The following is a 17151-nucleotide window of genomic DNA, read 5'->3' as shown; positions in this document are numbered from 1 at the left end:
TATTAGTTGTTATATAATTGTAGTGTACATCATTGAAATATTTGATTCTGCCAAATATAAATTGTATAAAGTAATTTTTTTTCTTTTTAAAAAATCATTCGAATAAATGTCATAATATTGCATAAATTGTGTATTGTATATACATATATTTTGCATATCTATGTGTGTGTTCATATATCTTTCAATATAATGGAATGTCGCGGTAAAGATTCCTAAATCATAAATATTTTAATAGTGGTTTCTACTGTATATTAGGCGACCATGTTCGTAAAAACAATTATTTTTATACCAAACATTTATACTTATTTAAAAATAAGTGTACTATATAACAAATTTAATTAATTTATTTTTCTATTACTTAGACACATGACAATATTTCCAACTAATAATTATATTATTCATTGTTATACAATTGTAATGTACATCACTGAAATATTTGATTTTGCCAAATTTAAATTGTCCAAGGCACTAAAAAAATAACTTTCTTTTAAAAAATCAATGTCATAATATTGCATAAACTGTATAGTGTATATTCCCTCCGTTCGAAAATAAGTGTCTCAAACTTAATACAACTTTGTACTAGCGACAATTATTTTGGGACGGAGGTACATATATTTATATATTTGTGTGTATGTGTGTGTGTGTTCATATATCTTTTAGTGTCAGTAAATATCGCCGCAGAGACTTCTAAATCATAAATATTTTAGTAGTGCTTTCTACTGTATATTGGGCGATCATATTCGTAGAAACTTCTATTGCATATCAAATGTGACACGCAAGTTGGATCCATCACGTGTCTATTTCAACGTCAGGCACACAACCGACGTTCCGCATCTAGATCAAGTCAAACTTTTTGCGGTCTGTCTATTCTTTCTTCGTGTTTCGGGGGGGGGGGGAGGCGGTTAGATGATCGTTGAGGGGAATCGATTTATGGGAGAAGTAAAGGGCTTCTGTGGTCGTTGGACAGGTGGGCCAGCTTCAGGGTGGCTTGGGGTCGTTTAGTCCATGTTCTGCCGCCACATAGCTCGCATCTTGGGTGTGTTGCATCTTCTCCTTGCTCCACCCCGGCGGCTGGTTGGATAAGACATCTATCCTCGCTTCCCTCTTTGTCCAGCCCGTGCAGGGCGATTAGCATGGTGATACGCTCATTTTGTATCATGTTTTTATATCGATATTTATTGCATTATGGACTGTTATTTCACTTTATGATACAATTCTTATGTCTTTTCTCTCTTATTTTGCAAGTTTCAGATAAAGAGAGAGATTACCGGTAGCTAAAATTCTGGATCGGAAAGGGCTATATGGGAGGCATTTTTTTGAACATCCCCAAATGAACTTAAAATTGACGGAGAATTATTTTGAAATATATTAAAATTATTGGCGAAAGAAGTACCAGAGGGGGACCCACAAGGCAACCACAAGCTTGAGGGGCACGCCCCCAGGGCTTGTGGTGATCCTGGCAGGCTTCCAGGGCCCATCTTCTGGTATATAACCCCATGTTTCCTAGAAAAAACCAAGAGAAAGGTTTTTGGACGAAGTGCCGCCGTCTCGAGGTGGAATCTGGGCAGGAGCACATTTGCTCTCTGGCGGAGCGATTTCGCCAGGGAGACTTCCCTCTGGGTGGGGAAAATCGAAGCCATCATCATCACCAACGATCCTCTCATCATGGAAGGACCAATCTTTGTCAACATCTTCATCAATACCATCTCATCTCAAACCCTAGCTCATCTCTTGTATTCAATCTTTGTCTCAAAACCTTAGTTTGGTACCTGTGGGTTGCTAGTAGTGTTGATTACATCTTGTAGTTGATGCTTGTTAGTTTAATTGGTGGAAGATCATATGTTCAGATCAATTATGCTATTCAATACCCCTCTGATCTTGAATATGTTTTGTGAGTAGTTACGTTTATCTTTGAGGACATGGGATAAGTCTTCTCATAAGTAATCAGGTGAATTTGGTATTCATTTGGTATTTTAATTATATGTATGTTCAGTGTCCTAGGCAGGATCTGGCCACGCCCAAGGTTCGACACTCTTACTTATCAAAAGGACTACCATTAATCCCTTATATTTGTGGGTCATCACATCGCGTGCAACCATTGTATTTAGAGATTCGGTGTGTATGGTGTCATTTTGGGTGTGTCCTCCACTTCGCAACCTCGCTATCATCGTCCTGGGTGTGAGTTTGTCATTCTGGAGGAGTCCCTGCCTAATCCGTACACGACAAGAGGAGTAGCTGCAGCAGCACTGTACACGAAGAGTGGATGCGGTGCGAGTCATGGCGCTCCGGGGCCGACCTCGCCCAAGCGGGCATGCGTGCATGCTGGAGGCGCCGGTTTGTTAAGCTCCCACTGCGACTTTTTGCACAGTGTCCGAATCACGCAGTGAGCTTGGTTTGACGCCTTTTTTGCGGGGGGAGAAGAGTTATTATTATTTAACCATTCAAGAAGTCTTTAGTACACAGGCTAGGAACATCTCCCGGCCGAATAAGTAAATTTACTGGAACCGGTATGTACCGATGGGAAATCGAATGTCCATCAATTTCATCAAGATCCGTGTAGTCTAACATGGTATAAACAAGACAATTCATTCCAGCAGCTATACTAAGAAATACGACTTGACACAAAAAGTGACTGACAACTTTTTCCACAGAGAGAGACAATGTGAGAATCAAGAGATGGGCGCTGCATGCGTTCCATGTCTCCATACAATTGACATGTATTTAATTTCATCCTCATATTTTGAATGATTGATATCTGTTAAATGAAATGTCCATTTTGAAACTTTTTATATATTTGGAATCGTGGTGACAAGATCTTCAGAACAAGATCAATCTTGGATATATTTAAACTACTTTTTATCTTATATATTTCAGTTATCTGTGAAATGATTTTCATCAAACAAAAAAATGTTTCTCTTTAAATAATATTTATATATTTGAAAAAAAAATCAGTTTCACACATGAAACAATCCATTTCACATATCTGAAATAACCAGTTTCTCATATTAAAAATGGACCTACATTGTTGCATAAAACTCACTTCACCCATTTTAGAATATAATATCACTCATTTAAAAAAAACTTATTTGAATTATTAAGAGACATATTTCACATGTTTTGGCAAAAAACTTGATTTCAGTCATTTTGATTTACTGATTTCAATTATTTCAAAAAACACATTTCATTTTTCTCCAAAAAAAAATTCACTCACTTCATAAAACAAATTTTGCTCATTTTAAAAAAAGTTTGAAATAATAAATTTGACATGCTTCAAATAACTAGATCCAAAAATGGATTTTCCTGAAATTTAAATAAGTTGAGTGAAATAACTTTCACATGTTGACAAATATAAGTTTCACATATTTTCAATGAAAGTTATGTTACAATTACAAAAAAGAAAATCCAATTTCACAATTTTCCAAAAAATGATTTCACTGAAATTCAAATAAGTTTGAAATATGTTCATAAGTTTGAAATATACCATTTCATATGTTTAAAATATTCAATTTCATGCATTGAAACAATCAAATTCACATGTTTGAAAGAAGATGTTTCACACATTTCCACTCATTTCAAATAACAGATTTCGCTAGAATATGTGTGGAATTAGAGGTTGAAATTTAAACATGTCCAAAATCCATCCAATATTGATCTTGCTCTAAAGGTCTTAGTGTTAGGAGTTCAAATATATAAAATGTTTCAAAAACGAAATTACTGTTTAAAACATATAAATGATTGAAAATGTCAAATAGAAAATAAAAGCCATGAGTTTACAGGATGAGAGATGAGATAGATGTGTCGCTTTCATGCATTTGCAGCAGAGAGAGGATGTCTCATTCATCATGCATGGGTGGGACCTACGCATGATGCGACGTAATGATGAATACGGGTGGGCTAAGTTGAAATACGCTGAGATACAATGATTGTTGGCTGCCAAACCGCACGAATCAAAACTAGACGAACAGCCGATGGTTCACTGATACCTACCTGAACCGGTAAAAAGAGGTTTGCAATCTCCCGGTAAAAAGAGGTTTGCAATCTCCCAGCCCTGAAGCAAGCCACACCACCATGCGCTCCTCTACTCTACCAACATTATCCAAGTAATGGCTCACTCCATCGCGTTCACGAGCTACGTGAAATAGCTTGAACTCCCTTCCATCTTCCATCAATCTTCTATCCTCATCAACAAGCATGGAATACATGGACCTGTCCGCACCTGTTGTTGTAAACATGTTATAAGCAACCAGGCAGTCCGTTTCCACTTCAACAGGACACCGCGTCCATCGGCATGCCAAGGAGACGCCCTCCATGCATGCGCACAACTCGGCCTCCAGAGGTTCTGCGAAGGAGTAGAGCACACGGCAAGATGAGGCGATAATCTCTCCATTGTTGTCACGAATAATCATCCCAACACCAGCGATGCTCGACCGCTCGCAGAAAGAGCCGCTGGCGTTCAGCTTCAGCCACCCCTCAGGTGGCGGCGTCCAGTTCTCTGGCGGCTTCAACAAGGTGTGTTTGTGAAATTGCAAGTATATAGGGAGTAGATGTGAATGAAGAAGACACGTTTCTGCTCCAATCAAATATTATTACTTTGAGCCACATTTTTTTTTCCACAATTACTTTGAGAAAGCCCGATTCGTCGTGAAGAAGACACGCCGGCGAAGAGGGCGTCGCCGCATGCTTGGAGGAGGTGGGCGCAGAGTACCAGCTCACGCACATAGTGTACAAGTCTGCCTGCGAGTATCACCTCGGCGTGAGGCCATCATGAGCCGCCACCACCTCCCCCGTCTAGGAGGTGTGTGTGTAGTGATGAAATATGAACTATGTGTGTGTGTGTGTGTAACTTGGGGAAGGTCCGATTGTAACGCGAATATGTTATCTTCAAATTTTTTTAAAATTTACGGTATCTATTCCCTGCGGGGCAAAACGTGCTTGCTAACTGTAAATCAATTTTGCAGGTTGGGCATTTATCGGCTCTGCTAGATAGAGATGCTGAGGTTGAGTGGGACCGTATCTCCAAAATTTATACTATTATTATTATTAATTTACTACTCATGACGTTTTTTCCATTCTTAGTATCCCAGCCATTTGGCAATTTACAAAAAAATGAACTCAACTGTATTAAGACAAATTTTACATTGAACAATTATTCTTCAGACTAATAATTACTGTACGTCCTCGGTTTCACGTCACAGAGACCCATTATCTAGCGCTCGTCGACGGCTCCGCACCCTCATCCTCATCCCTCTCCCTCCAGATCCACCCTCATTCGCTCTAGTAACAATTGTACCCCAAAATACCTTTCTCTTCCCTCCTCTCTCACCGTAGCTGCTCTCTCTCCTCGCCCCGCTCCGTCATCCCCTCCCGTCCCTCCCGTCTAGGGTTCGATCGCCCACCTCGCCGGCCAGGTAAACCCGCTGTTTCCCCCCGCCACGACCGGATCTCGAGGCGATCCGTCCTTTCCCCCGATTCGCGTGCCGCAGATCTGTGTCGCATGTCGCTGTTTCCCGCCTGATCTGGTTTACGTGCTGGGTAGCTAGGTGATCCATGCTAGCCTAAGATTCTGAGGCTTTGCATGGCTGCGACGTTCGCGGGCCGGGGTCGTTAATCGGCGGCCGATGGGAATGATGGGTGGCGACGTTTCGTTGGTGGAGCTAATTCTGTTACTTTAATTCTGGATAGACCGCATGGTTTCATTTTTTGAATATGATGATACATGTCTGCTGTGTCTAGTATGCATGTTGAAATGGGCACAAAATCTCGCCGGCGAACAAGCTTTGGGTGGGTGGTTATTAAATCCCTACACATCCACGCACCGGATATGCATGCATGTTGAAAAGAGCACATGATCTCTCTTAGTTTTTGTTGGGCAACAAACAACCCGTAGATAGTTCATCTGCACCCTTGCACATGACTTGTCATCAAAATGGACAAAAAAGAATGTATCTAGAACTAAAATACATCTACATACAACCCTTTTTCTTCATTTTGATGACAAGTATTTTCGGACAGAGGGAGTATTTGACAATATATATGTCCCATCTCTTCACTGTGCAGTAGCAATGGCGACAAAGTACATCATCGGCGCCCTGGTCGGATCCTTTGGCATTGCGTACGTCTGCGACACGACCGTTTCTGACAAGAAGATCTTTGGAGGTGAGTAGTACCATGCTGTTACATATATGCCCGTAGGATGCCTGTGCCTAACCTCTTGTAAGAATCCATCTAATCGCTGCTTCTTACTTTTGGAAATAGGCACTGTTTGCAAGACCGCGACCGACAAGGAGTGGTTTCAGGCCACGGATGCCAAGTTCCAGGCCTGGCCTCGCACCGCTGGGCCGCCGGTCATCATGAACCCCATCAGCCGCCAGAACTTCATCGTCAAGAACCCTTGAATAGGTGGCACGAGCGGCATCTCGCTCCCACCATGGGATCCCAAGTTTCTTTTCTAGGGTTTTGAAGTTCCTAATAATAGGGACTTGAAGTTGGGGTATCCTCTCTTGTTTCACGAATTTCAGTTTCCGTGAGCAACTTTGAGGTGTTTTACCGCTTGCTCGCTCGCCTTTCGATGAGCTCTCTTCCTCGGTGAAATTATACACATCCACCAGGCAGTAAAATAACTGCATTGTTGTTTCCGCACTGTGTTTCATGTAGTGCTGTGTTTCTTTCTGATCTGATGCTCCAAGTTTATGCTGTGATGTTAACGAGCCTATTGTTTTTGACTTTTAGCATGGCGGACTGGTGGTGCACTATAATTCTTTTTTGCTTGTGCTGCTATTATGCACAATGGTAAACTATTGTTGAAACGAATTCGTCAGCTGCTGTTATTTGCAATGTTAAACTATTATTGAAAAGCATTCATCTGCTGCTGTTAGATTGCGTATCATTCTGTGATATCCTGCTAAAATGCTGGACTCAGCTGGAGTATTGCAGCACATCACTTTCCACTCAAGCCCTACACTAGCAACAGAACTTTGTGGTTTTGAAGCCATTCACATGACCCAACGTTCTTGATCCGCTGAAATGGTTTACATGCAGATTTTTTTAAAATTGGGAGATGGTAACTGGAACATCAGATTTCTAAATTTGTTTGCTTATAGATGGGAAGCACATGAAAGGGGCGAACACAAACACATGATGACAAAAGGACAAGCGAAAAAAAAACAGAATTGATATACTTTACTGCGGTTATGCACATTCGCAAACCATCATACTAATTGGCAAGAATATATCAGCCCCTCTCTAGAGGGAGGCTCAGCTAGAGTCTTGCAGTACATCGGTGCCTCCTGAAAATGGTACACTCAGCTGGAGTCTTCAGTGCATCAGTGCCTCCTGAAAATGGTACACTCAGCTGGAATCTTGCAGTAAATCAGTGCCCACTGAAGCCCAACTATGGCCCAACAATAGTACAAGTCTCTGTGCCTGTGATCTTTGTATTTACAGAAGCTGTTTTTCGTTTTTTGGCAAGAACTGCGCGAGCAATTGAGAATTAATTTGTGTTTTAAACAATGTAACACAATGGCCACGAGCCACTCATGAATCTGATGTTATTGATCCGCCGAAATATTTTAAATGCCAACATTATATCAGGCTCTTAACACAACAGATTTCTACAAAATTAGGGGCATTCATATATGGAGCAGATTAAAATTATGGTAATATGAACATCAGGTTTCTGAATGCGTTTGCTTCCGGATGGGAAGCACATCAAAGGGTCACACATGATGACAAAAGGACAAGCTAAAAAAACATGGAATTGGATGATTGTAGTCCCATGTCAATGTGAACAAATTTGGAGATGAGGCAAAATCAAACAATGGCAAAAAAATCTTCAATGAAAGTGGGCAGGTCCTCCATATGTCGATGGAGGGGAAGATAGAGCAGGGATATATATGATGGGAAATGACAGCTTTCGGCCGAAAAAAGAGGAATTTGAGCTCAAATGCAACACAGAACTTTTTTGTCGTCATAAGTTCTCAGCAAAAAAAAAAAAGCCCCGCATCCTCACAAAAGTGCTAAACATATGGCCCAGGGTCATGTACACTGATTCCTTTCGTGGATGTCCGTCAAGCCCAAGTGATCGGCCCAGGAGCTCCTATTGGGCGCTTTAAGCTCCAGCTGCGCTCGCATGTGACGCGTAGCGGGCCGGCTCAGTAACATGCAACCGTCAAAACAAAAAAGGAAATTCTAATAGTTGGATGGCAGAAGTGAGAATCGAACTTGGGACCGAAAGTCCCCTTCTACTCCCGAGCTAATTTGAGCTCAGGATGAACAGTAAATTCTGGAAAAAAATGAAAAGAAAAATTGATTATACAACAGAACACAATAGAATCCATCTGTAACACCATCGTGAGATCAATATATACTATGCGGGCTCCCATGTTGGGGGTTGAGACGCTTCCACAAATCAAATATCCCCAAAGTAGATCCAAATACACTCAAATATTATTGGAGACGCGCAAACAGTAATACATGAAAATCAATAGTACACATTAAATTCGCATTCCTATGGTTTGAGAATTTAAAGGCAGCCTTCAAATTATCTCCCAGCTACTTGCTCACATAATCAATCCAACCTGTGGAAGCAACTATGCCAAACAAAGATAAAACTTACAAATTACCCATCTCTTCAGGGGCACTTTGTTACTTGGGCGTTAATTTGGATCGTCAGGGAGTGGTTCCAGCCAATTTCAGAGATCGGCCCTCCCAGGGTACCTCGGGAAGGGAATGCCATCTCTAATGTTTTTCAAGACCGGTGGCGAAAAGGATCATCCTCTCCAAACCTAGGCCAAACCCGCTATGGTTGACGGATCCAAAGCGCCGCAGGTCCAGGTACTTGGCATACTGCTCCAAGTCTAGACCGGCATCGAGTATCCTGTATATACAATAAATTTTTGGGACGTAGAAGAATGCCAAATCGGCTTCAGATCACTTATCTTTTAGAAAGCCAGAAACAGAACTCATGTTTGTAGGATGCAATTATTACTCATCTTGTCGAGTTGAGTTGTGTCCTTTTATGAACAAACATCATTCATTCGACACCGTCAAACGAACGCCATTCATTCAATTTTAAGTGGGCAAAAGCTAATAATACAGCGTTTCTTATATTTGAAATACATTACGGTGTTTCTAATTGTGCAAGAACTTGCAAACAGAAAACATGTCAACTGGTCCATGCAAACGCATCTAACGTAAAAGACTGATCTGCACTTAGTTGAGCATATCACCAGTAATCAGCAACAATAATGTCCATTGAGCTTCAGCTTGTCAGGTCCAGCTTCGCCAACGTCAGTATCTTCCCGACGATGCGCCGGTGTGCAATTCACCAATGTACCCTTTATCCTCCATCTCGAACCACATGCATTCCAGAGAACTGGCTTGTCTGGTGGCCCATTACGCCAAAGAGGAGTACCTGTATCAGGAGCATTTGCCATGAGTAATAAGAAATAGAGTATAAAAGTGGTACCCAAGAATCTATGTAAATGTAGTTACAAAGTTCATCGGTAGTGGGGCCATCAATCAGGAGTTTGCTTGCATAATAGATTTACAAGAATTATGCCTGGCAGTGATACTACAAGAGATGGTGGCTGGTGTCCAAAAAAAAGATGGTGGTGCTAATCAAGGAAGCGAACATAACGCAACAGTCAGGAAGAATACATCTTCAAGGCTATAAATAAATAATCTCTCATAGATACACATAGTCATACTTCATATTCCAGGTACTGTTTTTGATGGTTAGTAGATACAAGCATGTGATGCTCCACGTGCTGTCATACAGAATGAAGCCTAGCAAATGCAGATAATCTGAAAATGAAACCAATCTGTGCAGAGGAGACAGAGCGGCAGAAAAATCAACTCTACCCCTGAACTCTGAATATATATTGAACTCTGAATATAGTGATATGAGCATATCCATAGTCAAACTGCATATTTCTTTCAGGTGTTGCTTATTTTCAATGGTTAGTACAGAGACAAGCATATACATCTTCCTGGTGGGTTAACCTGGACGGGACAAGACTGTCGCCCTCGCGTGACGAAGAGGAGCAGCGTCTCGCCCGTCCGTTCTGCAGTCCACAAAGGAGAAGAAGTGCGAGCCGCAGCCTCCACTCCTCCCCACGCGAGACAAAGGGAGAGAGAGCGTGACCTAGTCTCCCTCCTCGCCTGCTCTGCTACTTTCAGTAACACAAAAAAGTGTACAATCTGGAAGTTCAACTACTTTCAATACAATTTTCTTCAGGTTCTCTAGTTTTTCTTAGGAGACAACAAGTAACACAACTGAACAAATCGAATCAAAGGGGATTAAGGGCTGCTGCAGTACAAGGAAAGACTGAAAGAGAAGAGAGGAGGAGAGGGGGACAGACCTCCATGGACATGCATATGGCCCCACCTCCCTTCCCTTCTTCTTCTTCTTCTTCTAGTCCTTCTGCTTCTTGCTCATCCAACCCCTTCTTCTCCTTTTCTCTGCACATGGAAAGGGGAAGCACCATATTGAAGCCCCCCAAAACACAAATCGTTCCAAATCACAAGAACATGAATTAGAGGGAGGCACCAGATCAGAGGGGTGGAAGGAGGAGGCCGTGAGGGGAGGAGGCCGGGTGGCAGCGGGGAAGAAGGAGAGGGAGGCGTGGGTGGGGAGGAGGCCGCGCGGCGGCGGGAAAGGAGGAGTGGGAGGCCCGGGTGTGGAGGATGCCAGGCTGCGGTAGGGAAGGAGGAGAGGGAGGCCCGGGTGTGGAGGAGGCCGGGCGGCGGCGGGGAAGGAGGAGAGGGAGGCGCGGGTGGGGAGGAGGCGGCGTGAGCGGGAGGAGGAGCTAGGTTAGGGATGGGCGCTGGGATCGCACGAGGGCGGGAGGAGGCGGCTAGGTCTCTCCCGTGGGAGCGGATGGCCGGTGGGGGCGGACATAGCCGTGGCGAAGGTGAAGAGTGTCAGGAATCCCTCTTCTCTCTCGCTCTCACTCTGACAGAGATGAACACTGGAGTTTTTGCGTCGCGTGAATCGTTGCGGCTTTTCTGTCTATCTCATTCCTTCTTATTCTGTTACAGAAAGGGAAAACGGTGGCCGGTAGAGATCCTACCTCGGCGCCACGATCTGGCTCACGCTCGCGCCATCCCACGAGCACCAAGACCGGGTCCTAGCCCTACATGCACGGCACGCACAGGCACGGCTTGTGCCTACTGAACTTTGCTGAAAACAAGGGAAATAAAGCTTCTAAACTACTGCTACCAACGACTAGATTAAGTTGTCAACAAATCACCCCCCTAATCTTGTCGTGGCTGGTTTATTTCCTAAGAACTTCAGTCATGCCGATCCTCCTCCTCATCTCCTGGAATGCCAGTCGTCCAAGTCCTTTTGTCAGAGTGTCAGCAAGTTGGTCATTGGTTCGGACGTAGTCGATGTCGATCTTTCCTTCCTCCACGCACTCCCGAATGAAATGGTACCAGATGTCGATGTGCTTGCTCTGCTCGTGGAAGACGGGATTCTTCGATAGAGAGATCGCCGATTTATTGTCGACGAACAGTTTTGGTGGCACTGTCTCCACGTTCAGCATCTCGCCGAGGAGTCGTGCCAGCCAAATCCCTTGACACGCAGCAGTAGTGGCAGCAACATACTCGGCCTCGCATGAGGAAATGGCCACCACCCATTGTTTCTGTGACTGCCAGCTGACGGGGCTTTCACCAAGGAAGAAGAAGGTGCCAGTTGTGCTTTTCCGATCAACAATATCCCCGACATGATCGGTGTCACTGAACCCTGTCAGCTTTGGCTCGCCACTCCCGCGCTTGAATACGCATCCATACTCCAGCGCCCCTGCTATATAGCGCAGCAGGTTCTTCACCGCGGCGTAATGATCTACAGCAGGGGCCTCCATGAACCTACTCAGATATCCCACCGCAAAACTTATGTCTGGCCGTGTATGCGTCAGGTACCGCAAGCCTCCGATGATGCTCCGGTAGTATGTTACGTCGACTGCGTCCCCGACGCCGTCTTTGCTCAGCTTCAATCTTGGTTGAATAGGTGTGCTGAGAGAGTTGCAATCTGACAACCCAGCCCGCTCTAACAGACGCTGGGCGTATGCTGTCTGACGGAGCGTGATCCGTTCGGGCTCCTGATGTATTTCAATGCCAAGGTAGAAACTGAGCTTGCCTAGATCACTCATGCGGAAGAGCTTGGTCATCTGCAGCTTGAAAGTCGTGATCTCCTCCATGCTCACGCCGGTGATGATGAGATCATCCACGTACACTCCGACGAGCAGCAGTGAACTTCCCGTGCCCCTCCTATACACGGCATGTTCAGACGGACAGCGCTCGAAGCCAAGTGTGATCAGGCTGTCATCCAGCTTCGCGTTCCACGCCCTCGGGGCTTGGCGTAGGCCATACAGAGCCTTGCGGAGGCGCAGCACCTTGCCTTCTTCTCCGGACTGCACGTATCCCGGCGGCTGCTGCACATATACCTCCTCGAGCAGGTCACCGTTCAAGAACGCTGACTTTACGTCCATGTGGTGCACCTGCCAGTCATGGTGCGCGGCGAGGGCGATCAGCAAGCGCACCGAGTCCATCCGTGCGACTGGCGCGAACACTTCTTCATAGTCGATCCCTTGCCGATGCACATAACCCTTTGCAACCAACCTCGCCTTGTGCTTGACCACGGCTCCCTGGGCATCTTTCTTCAGTTTATACACCCACTTCACACCAATGGCACGGTGCCCAGGCGGGAGCTGGCACAACTCCCAGCTTTGGTTGTCGACGATGCTCCGCATCTCCTCTTCCATGGCGTCGCACCAGCCCTTCACTGCTTTCGCCTCGTTGAACGACGCTGGTTCCTCTGCAGCTAGCAGACACAAGTGCTGCTCCTCTTCCTCGGTGAGCAGGACATAGTCAGCCAGCTGCGTGTTCGGCTGCACGATGCCTTCCGTGGCACGAGTGCGCATTGGGTGCACGTTGATTTGTGCCGCTTGTCCATCACTCGTCTCCCCGTCCTGCTCAGTGGACTTGGGTGTCGTTGGAGGCTGCATTCTCGATGGCGTGGGCGTTGCAGCATGCGTGCCGGGTGACGCAGGCGGCATCGGTGTCGTAGGCACCGCGTCGAACGTGTCCATGGTGACTGCGGGCCAGTACGCCTCCTCGATGACGAATGAACCCTGAGCTGGTGCTGGATCCTCCGTCCCCTCGGGCTTTCTCCAGTCCCAAGCGGCTTGCTCATCGAAGACGATGTCCCTGGAGACGTGCACCTTCCCTGTCGCCGGATGGTACACCCGGTACGCCGCAGTGCCGGGTTCATATCCAAACAGCACCATCGGCTGGCTCCTGTCATCCAGTTTCCTTGCATTTGGGCGCGTCGTCTTGACATAGGCGATGCACCCAAACGCCCGAAGGTGATGGACGGCAGGCCGCTTGCCGCACCACGCTTCATACGGCGTCATTTTCGCCACGCTCTTGGTCGTGGAGCGGTTGAGCAGGTACACTGCCGTGGTGACTGCCTCGCCCCAAAAACGCCCAGGGACGCCCTTTGCCTTCAGAAGAGTGCGCGCCATGCCGACGACGGTCTGATTCCGCCGCTCGACCACGCCGTTTTGCTGAGGCGAATAGGGAGCCGTAAGCTGTCTCTTCACCCCCTGATCGGCGAAGTATTTCCCGAGGCTGGAGGAGGTGAACTCGCCTCCGCGATCCGTGCGCAGTGCCTTCAGACGGTGCCCTGACTCGAGCTCTGTGGCCGCCTGGAACTGCTTCAGCACCGCCTCTGCCTCGTCCTTGGTCGCAAGGAGCCGCAGCCACGTGTACCTGCTTTTGTCATCCACCAGCAGCAGGAAGTAGCGTTTTCCCCCCGGCGTAGGGGGAGAGATTGGGCCGCAGATGTCCGCGTGCACCAGCTCAAGCACCGTCTCCGCACGGTTCAGTGCCTGGTGCGGGAACGACGCGCGTCGCTGCTTGCCGGCGAGGCACGCCTCGCAGACACGGTCCGCCTCGTCGATCGGAGGCAGGCCACGCACCATTTCCTCGCGGGCGAGGCGTCGCAGAGCCTGGAAGCCGATGTGGCCGTACCGCGCGTGCCAGCGCCACGCGTCCTCGCCGCCGTGCACCGCCAGACACACGGGGCGCGCCAGGTTCAGGCGTAAAACGTACAAACGCCCCTGTGTGCGCGGAGCTCGCGCGATCAGCCGCCCGTCCGGGTCTCGCAGCTCCAGGATGCCGTGGGTGATGCGGGTGTCGTAGTCGTTCTCGTCTAGTTGGCCGATGCTGATGATGTTGCTCTGCAGCCTAGGGATGAAGTAGACCTCTGACAGAACGAGGTGCTCACCCGTGCGGCTCTCGAAGAGGATCGTTTCCCTGCCCTCGATTTGCACCGCCGAGCCGTCGCCTAGCTTGACCGAGCCGTGCACGCCGGTGTCGAGGTCGGAGAAGATGTCCCTGCGACCGGACATATGGTTGCTAGCTCCCGTGTCCAGGAACCAGGACGTGTCGCACCCCTCCCCTTCTGCAGCGATGCGTACCTGGGAGCGCTCCTCGCTCAGCAGGACATGCTCGTTGGTGCCCTCCGTGATGGAGAGCGCGCAGATACTGGCGAGGAAGAGCGTTGACTCCTTCGGCTCCTCCTCTGTTTGTACCAGGTTGGCACGTTCCTTGCGCTCACGGCGAGGCTCGGGACAGTCCCTGGAGAAGTGATTCGCGTACTTGTTACAGTTGTAACATTTTACCTTGGACATGTCGCGACCACCCCCGGACTGCTGCTTGTTCTTCTCGCCGCCGTGCCTGGTGCCCTGCTGTTGCTTGCCCTTGTACTTGCCGCCACCGGAGTTGGAGCCCTGCCCCCTTTCCTTGTTCTTGGCGCGCGCGAGCCACTCCTTCTCCGTGAGAAGAAGCTCGCCGCCGTGGTTCTGGATGGTGATGGAGCAGCGCTCTGTGGCCGATCGGAGTCGCCCGATCAGCTCCTCCACTGACATGCCGTTGAGGTCGAGCGGCGTCTCGATGGAGCACGCGATCTAGGCGTACTGCGCAGGCACCTCGCGCAAGAACTTCTGCACCACCTTGGTCTCCTCCACCATGTCGCCAAGTGATCGGAGATTGTTGACGATGCCCGTGATCCGCATGCCGAACGAGTCGAGCGACTCACCCTCCTTGAAGGCGATTTGCTTGAACTCTTTGCGCAGCCGCTGCGCCGTCGCCTCCCGCACGCGGTTCACGCCCACGCGCATCATGCGGATCGCCTCCCACGCCTCGTGCGCGGTGTCCTTGACGGCGAGCACCGGCGTCATCTCAGGCGGTGCCGCCCGGATCAGCGCCGAGAGTGCCGCCATGTCCTCTCGATCGCCCGGCTCGCCCATGCCGGACACGGCCTCCCAGAGACCCTGCGCCCGCAGGTTGATTTTCATAATGAGGGCCCACTCGATGTAGTTCGTCGTCGTCAGCGTGGGGTAGACGATGTTGCTGCCGTAGTTTGAGCGATCCTGCACCACGCGCTCGTGCACGATGACCTCGTTGCCGCCGGGCCTGACGACGCTGCGGCCACGGCTCCGTTCGCGTGGCCGCGCCGCCGCCCCGTCCGTGTCGCCTGCAGTACCGCGTCCTCCGCCCGGTCCGTCGGGTGGCGTCGACGGCGTGCGTGCGCCGCCGTTGGACATGGTCGCCCTGGATCGAAGGAGGCTCTGATGCCAATTGTCAGGAATCCCTCTTCTCTCTCGCTCTCACTCTGACAGAGATGAACACTGGAGTTTTTGCGTCGCGTGAATCGTTGCGGCTTTTCTGTCTATCTCATTCCTTCTTATTCTGTTACAGAAAGGGAAAACGGTGGCCAGTAGAGATCCTACCTCGGCGCCACGATCTGGCTCACGCTCGCGCCATCCCACGAGCACCAAGACCGGGTCCTAGCCCTACATGCACGGCACGGGCACGGCTTGTGCCTACTGAACTTTGCTGAAAACAAGGGAAATAAAGCTTCTAAACTACTGCTACCAACGACTAGATTAAGTTGTCAACATAGAGGAGGGTGGCGGGTCGGGTCGGGGAGAGGGACGGCAGAGCAGCGACAGCGAGCTCGGGCCTAGGGTTTGGAAGGGGAGAGAGGTGAGGCGGGAGGAAGAGGAAGGGGGCGGCGCGAGTGCGGCTGTGCGGGAGGAGCGACGGCTAGGTTTCCTCTCCACAGGAGCGGCCCCTTTTATACCACATGACGCGAAATGACGAAAATGCCCTCGGCGGGGGACAGGAATTACGCGCGGTGGCACGGGATTTTTACCGCGAGACGGTAACTATTAATTCCAGCAATGCTGATCCCAGATCCAACGGCCCAGCCTTCTTCAGATCTCGATCGAACGGACGAAAACGCATCAAGGGAAATGATCCGACGGCCGAGAATCGCTGAGCTCTAAGGAGGCTCGGTGGAGGCTTCATCTCTTATTTCTTGATTTGGCGCACATATTATTACTATTTGGATTTGTCTAGAGCACATATAGATGTGCGACGGTTATTGCACATCTAAATGACTCAATCAAAGTGAAAAGACAAAGAAAAAAGACAAAAGAAAATGATTGCACGGATCTTAACAGAAAATCAAAGACACGAGATTTAGATGTGCAATACTTAGAGGACATCTAAATGCTTTAGCAAAATAGTTATTTTTTATTTTAAATATTTGAAATCTAATGAAAATTCGCCGTGGTTGCATGAATGTTGGCATGTTTATATGAAATCCCATTTTTGCATGAATTTTAGCCAGCTTGTTGAAAAAGAGTTTGAAATGTATGCGGCAGCGTTGGATGGCGGCCACCCGCATTTATGCCTGCCGATTGACCGCCCCTGTCCGCGAACGGATGCGGAAGGAAATTTGCGGGTTGCCCTAAGACCTCCCCAAGATCGAGCTCAGTTAGCTACTAACTGCCTAGCTAGTTATATGAGGAGTCAAATTCTCTTGTCATGTTCATCAATTAATTAAGTGCAGAAACGACAAAACAGCCAGCGCGCGTGCTTGTTGACTCGCCGCGGCCGTGGGTTTCATTTCGTTTCGTTATCGCGACACAAACAGAATGGCTCCACCACACCACGGCAGGGCACGAATCCCGCTAGCTTCTATACTTACCACGCATGCATGCATGCCACCCAAGAGACTCCTCACTTTTTCCCTCCTTCATCCCTCCCCACTGCTCGATCCGATCACTACTGTAATAA

At 48.0% G+C, this 17151-nt stretch overlaps 1 protein-coding gene and 1 long non-coding RNA gene across 3 annotated transcripts; one reads left to right on the top strand and one right to left on the bottom strand.

Moving 5' to 3' along the window:
• Positions 1 to 5207: 5207 nt before the first annotated feature.
• Positions 5208 to 6674, top strand: LOC123042819 (uncharacterized). Of its 2 annotated transcripts, none has more exons than XM_044465195.1 (3): positions 5208 to 5408; positions 6061 to 6156; positions 6256 to 6674. In XM_044465195.1, exons 2-3 carry the CDS (start codon positions 6063 to 6065, stop codon positions 6393 to 6395), a joined length of 234 nt encoding a protein of 77 aa, XP_044321130.1. In that variant the 5' UTR covers positions 5208 to 5408; positions 6061 to 6062; the 3' UTR covers positions 6396 to 6674. The 2 variants fall into 2 exon arrangements, with proteins under 2 accessions (XP_044321130.1, XP_044321129.1); XM_044465194.1 differs by having other exon boundaries at positions 5215 to 5408; positions 6058 to 6156.
• A 2360-nt stretch (positions 6675 to 9034) lies between these two features.
• LOC123047482 (uncharacterized) lies at positions 9035 to 10916 on the bottom strand. The gene is made up of 2 exons (XR_006423002.1): positions 10362 to 10916; positions 9035 to 9412 (listed from the first exon to the last, which is right to left on the bottom strand). It is a non-coding gene; the product is annotated as an uncharacterized lncRNA (long non-coding RNA).
• Between the last annotated feature and the right edge of the window lie 6235 nt (positions 10917 to 17151).

Source organism: Triticum aestivum, chromosome 2B, assembly GCF_018294505.1.
Source record: "Triticum aestivum cultivar Chinese Spring chromosome 2B, IWGSC CS RefSeq v2.1, whole genome shotgun sequence".
NCBI lineage: Eukaryota > Viridiplantae > Streptophyta > Magnoliopsida > Poales > Poaceae > Triticum > Triticum aestivum.
This window is presented reverse-complemented; position numbering and strand designations above follow the sequence as displayed.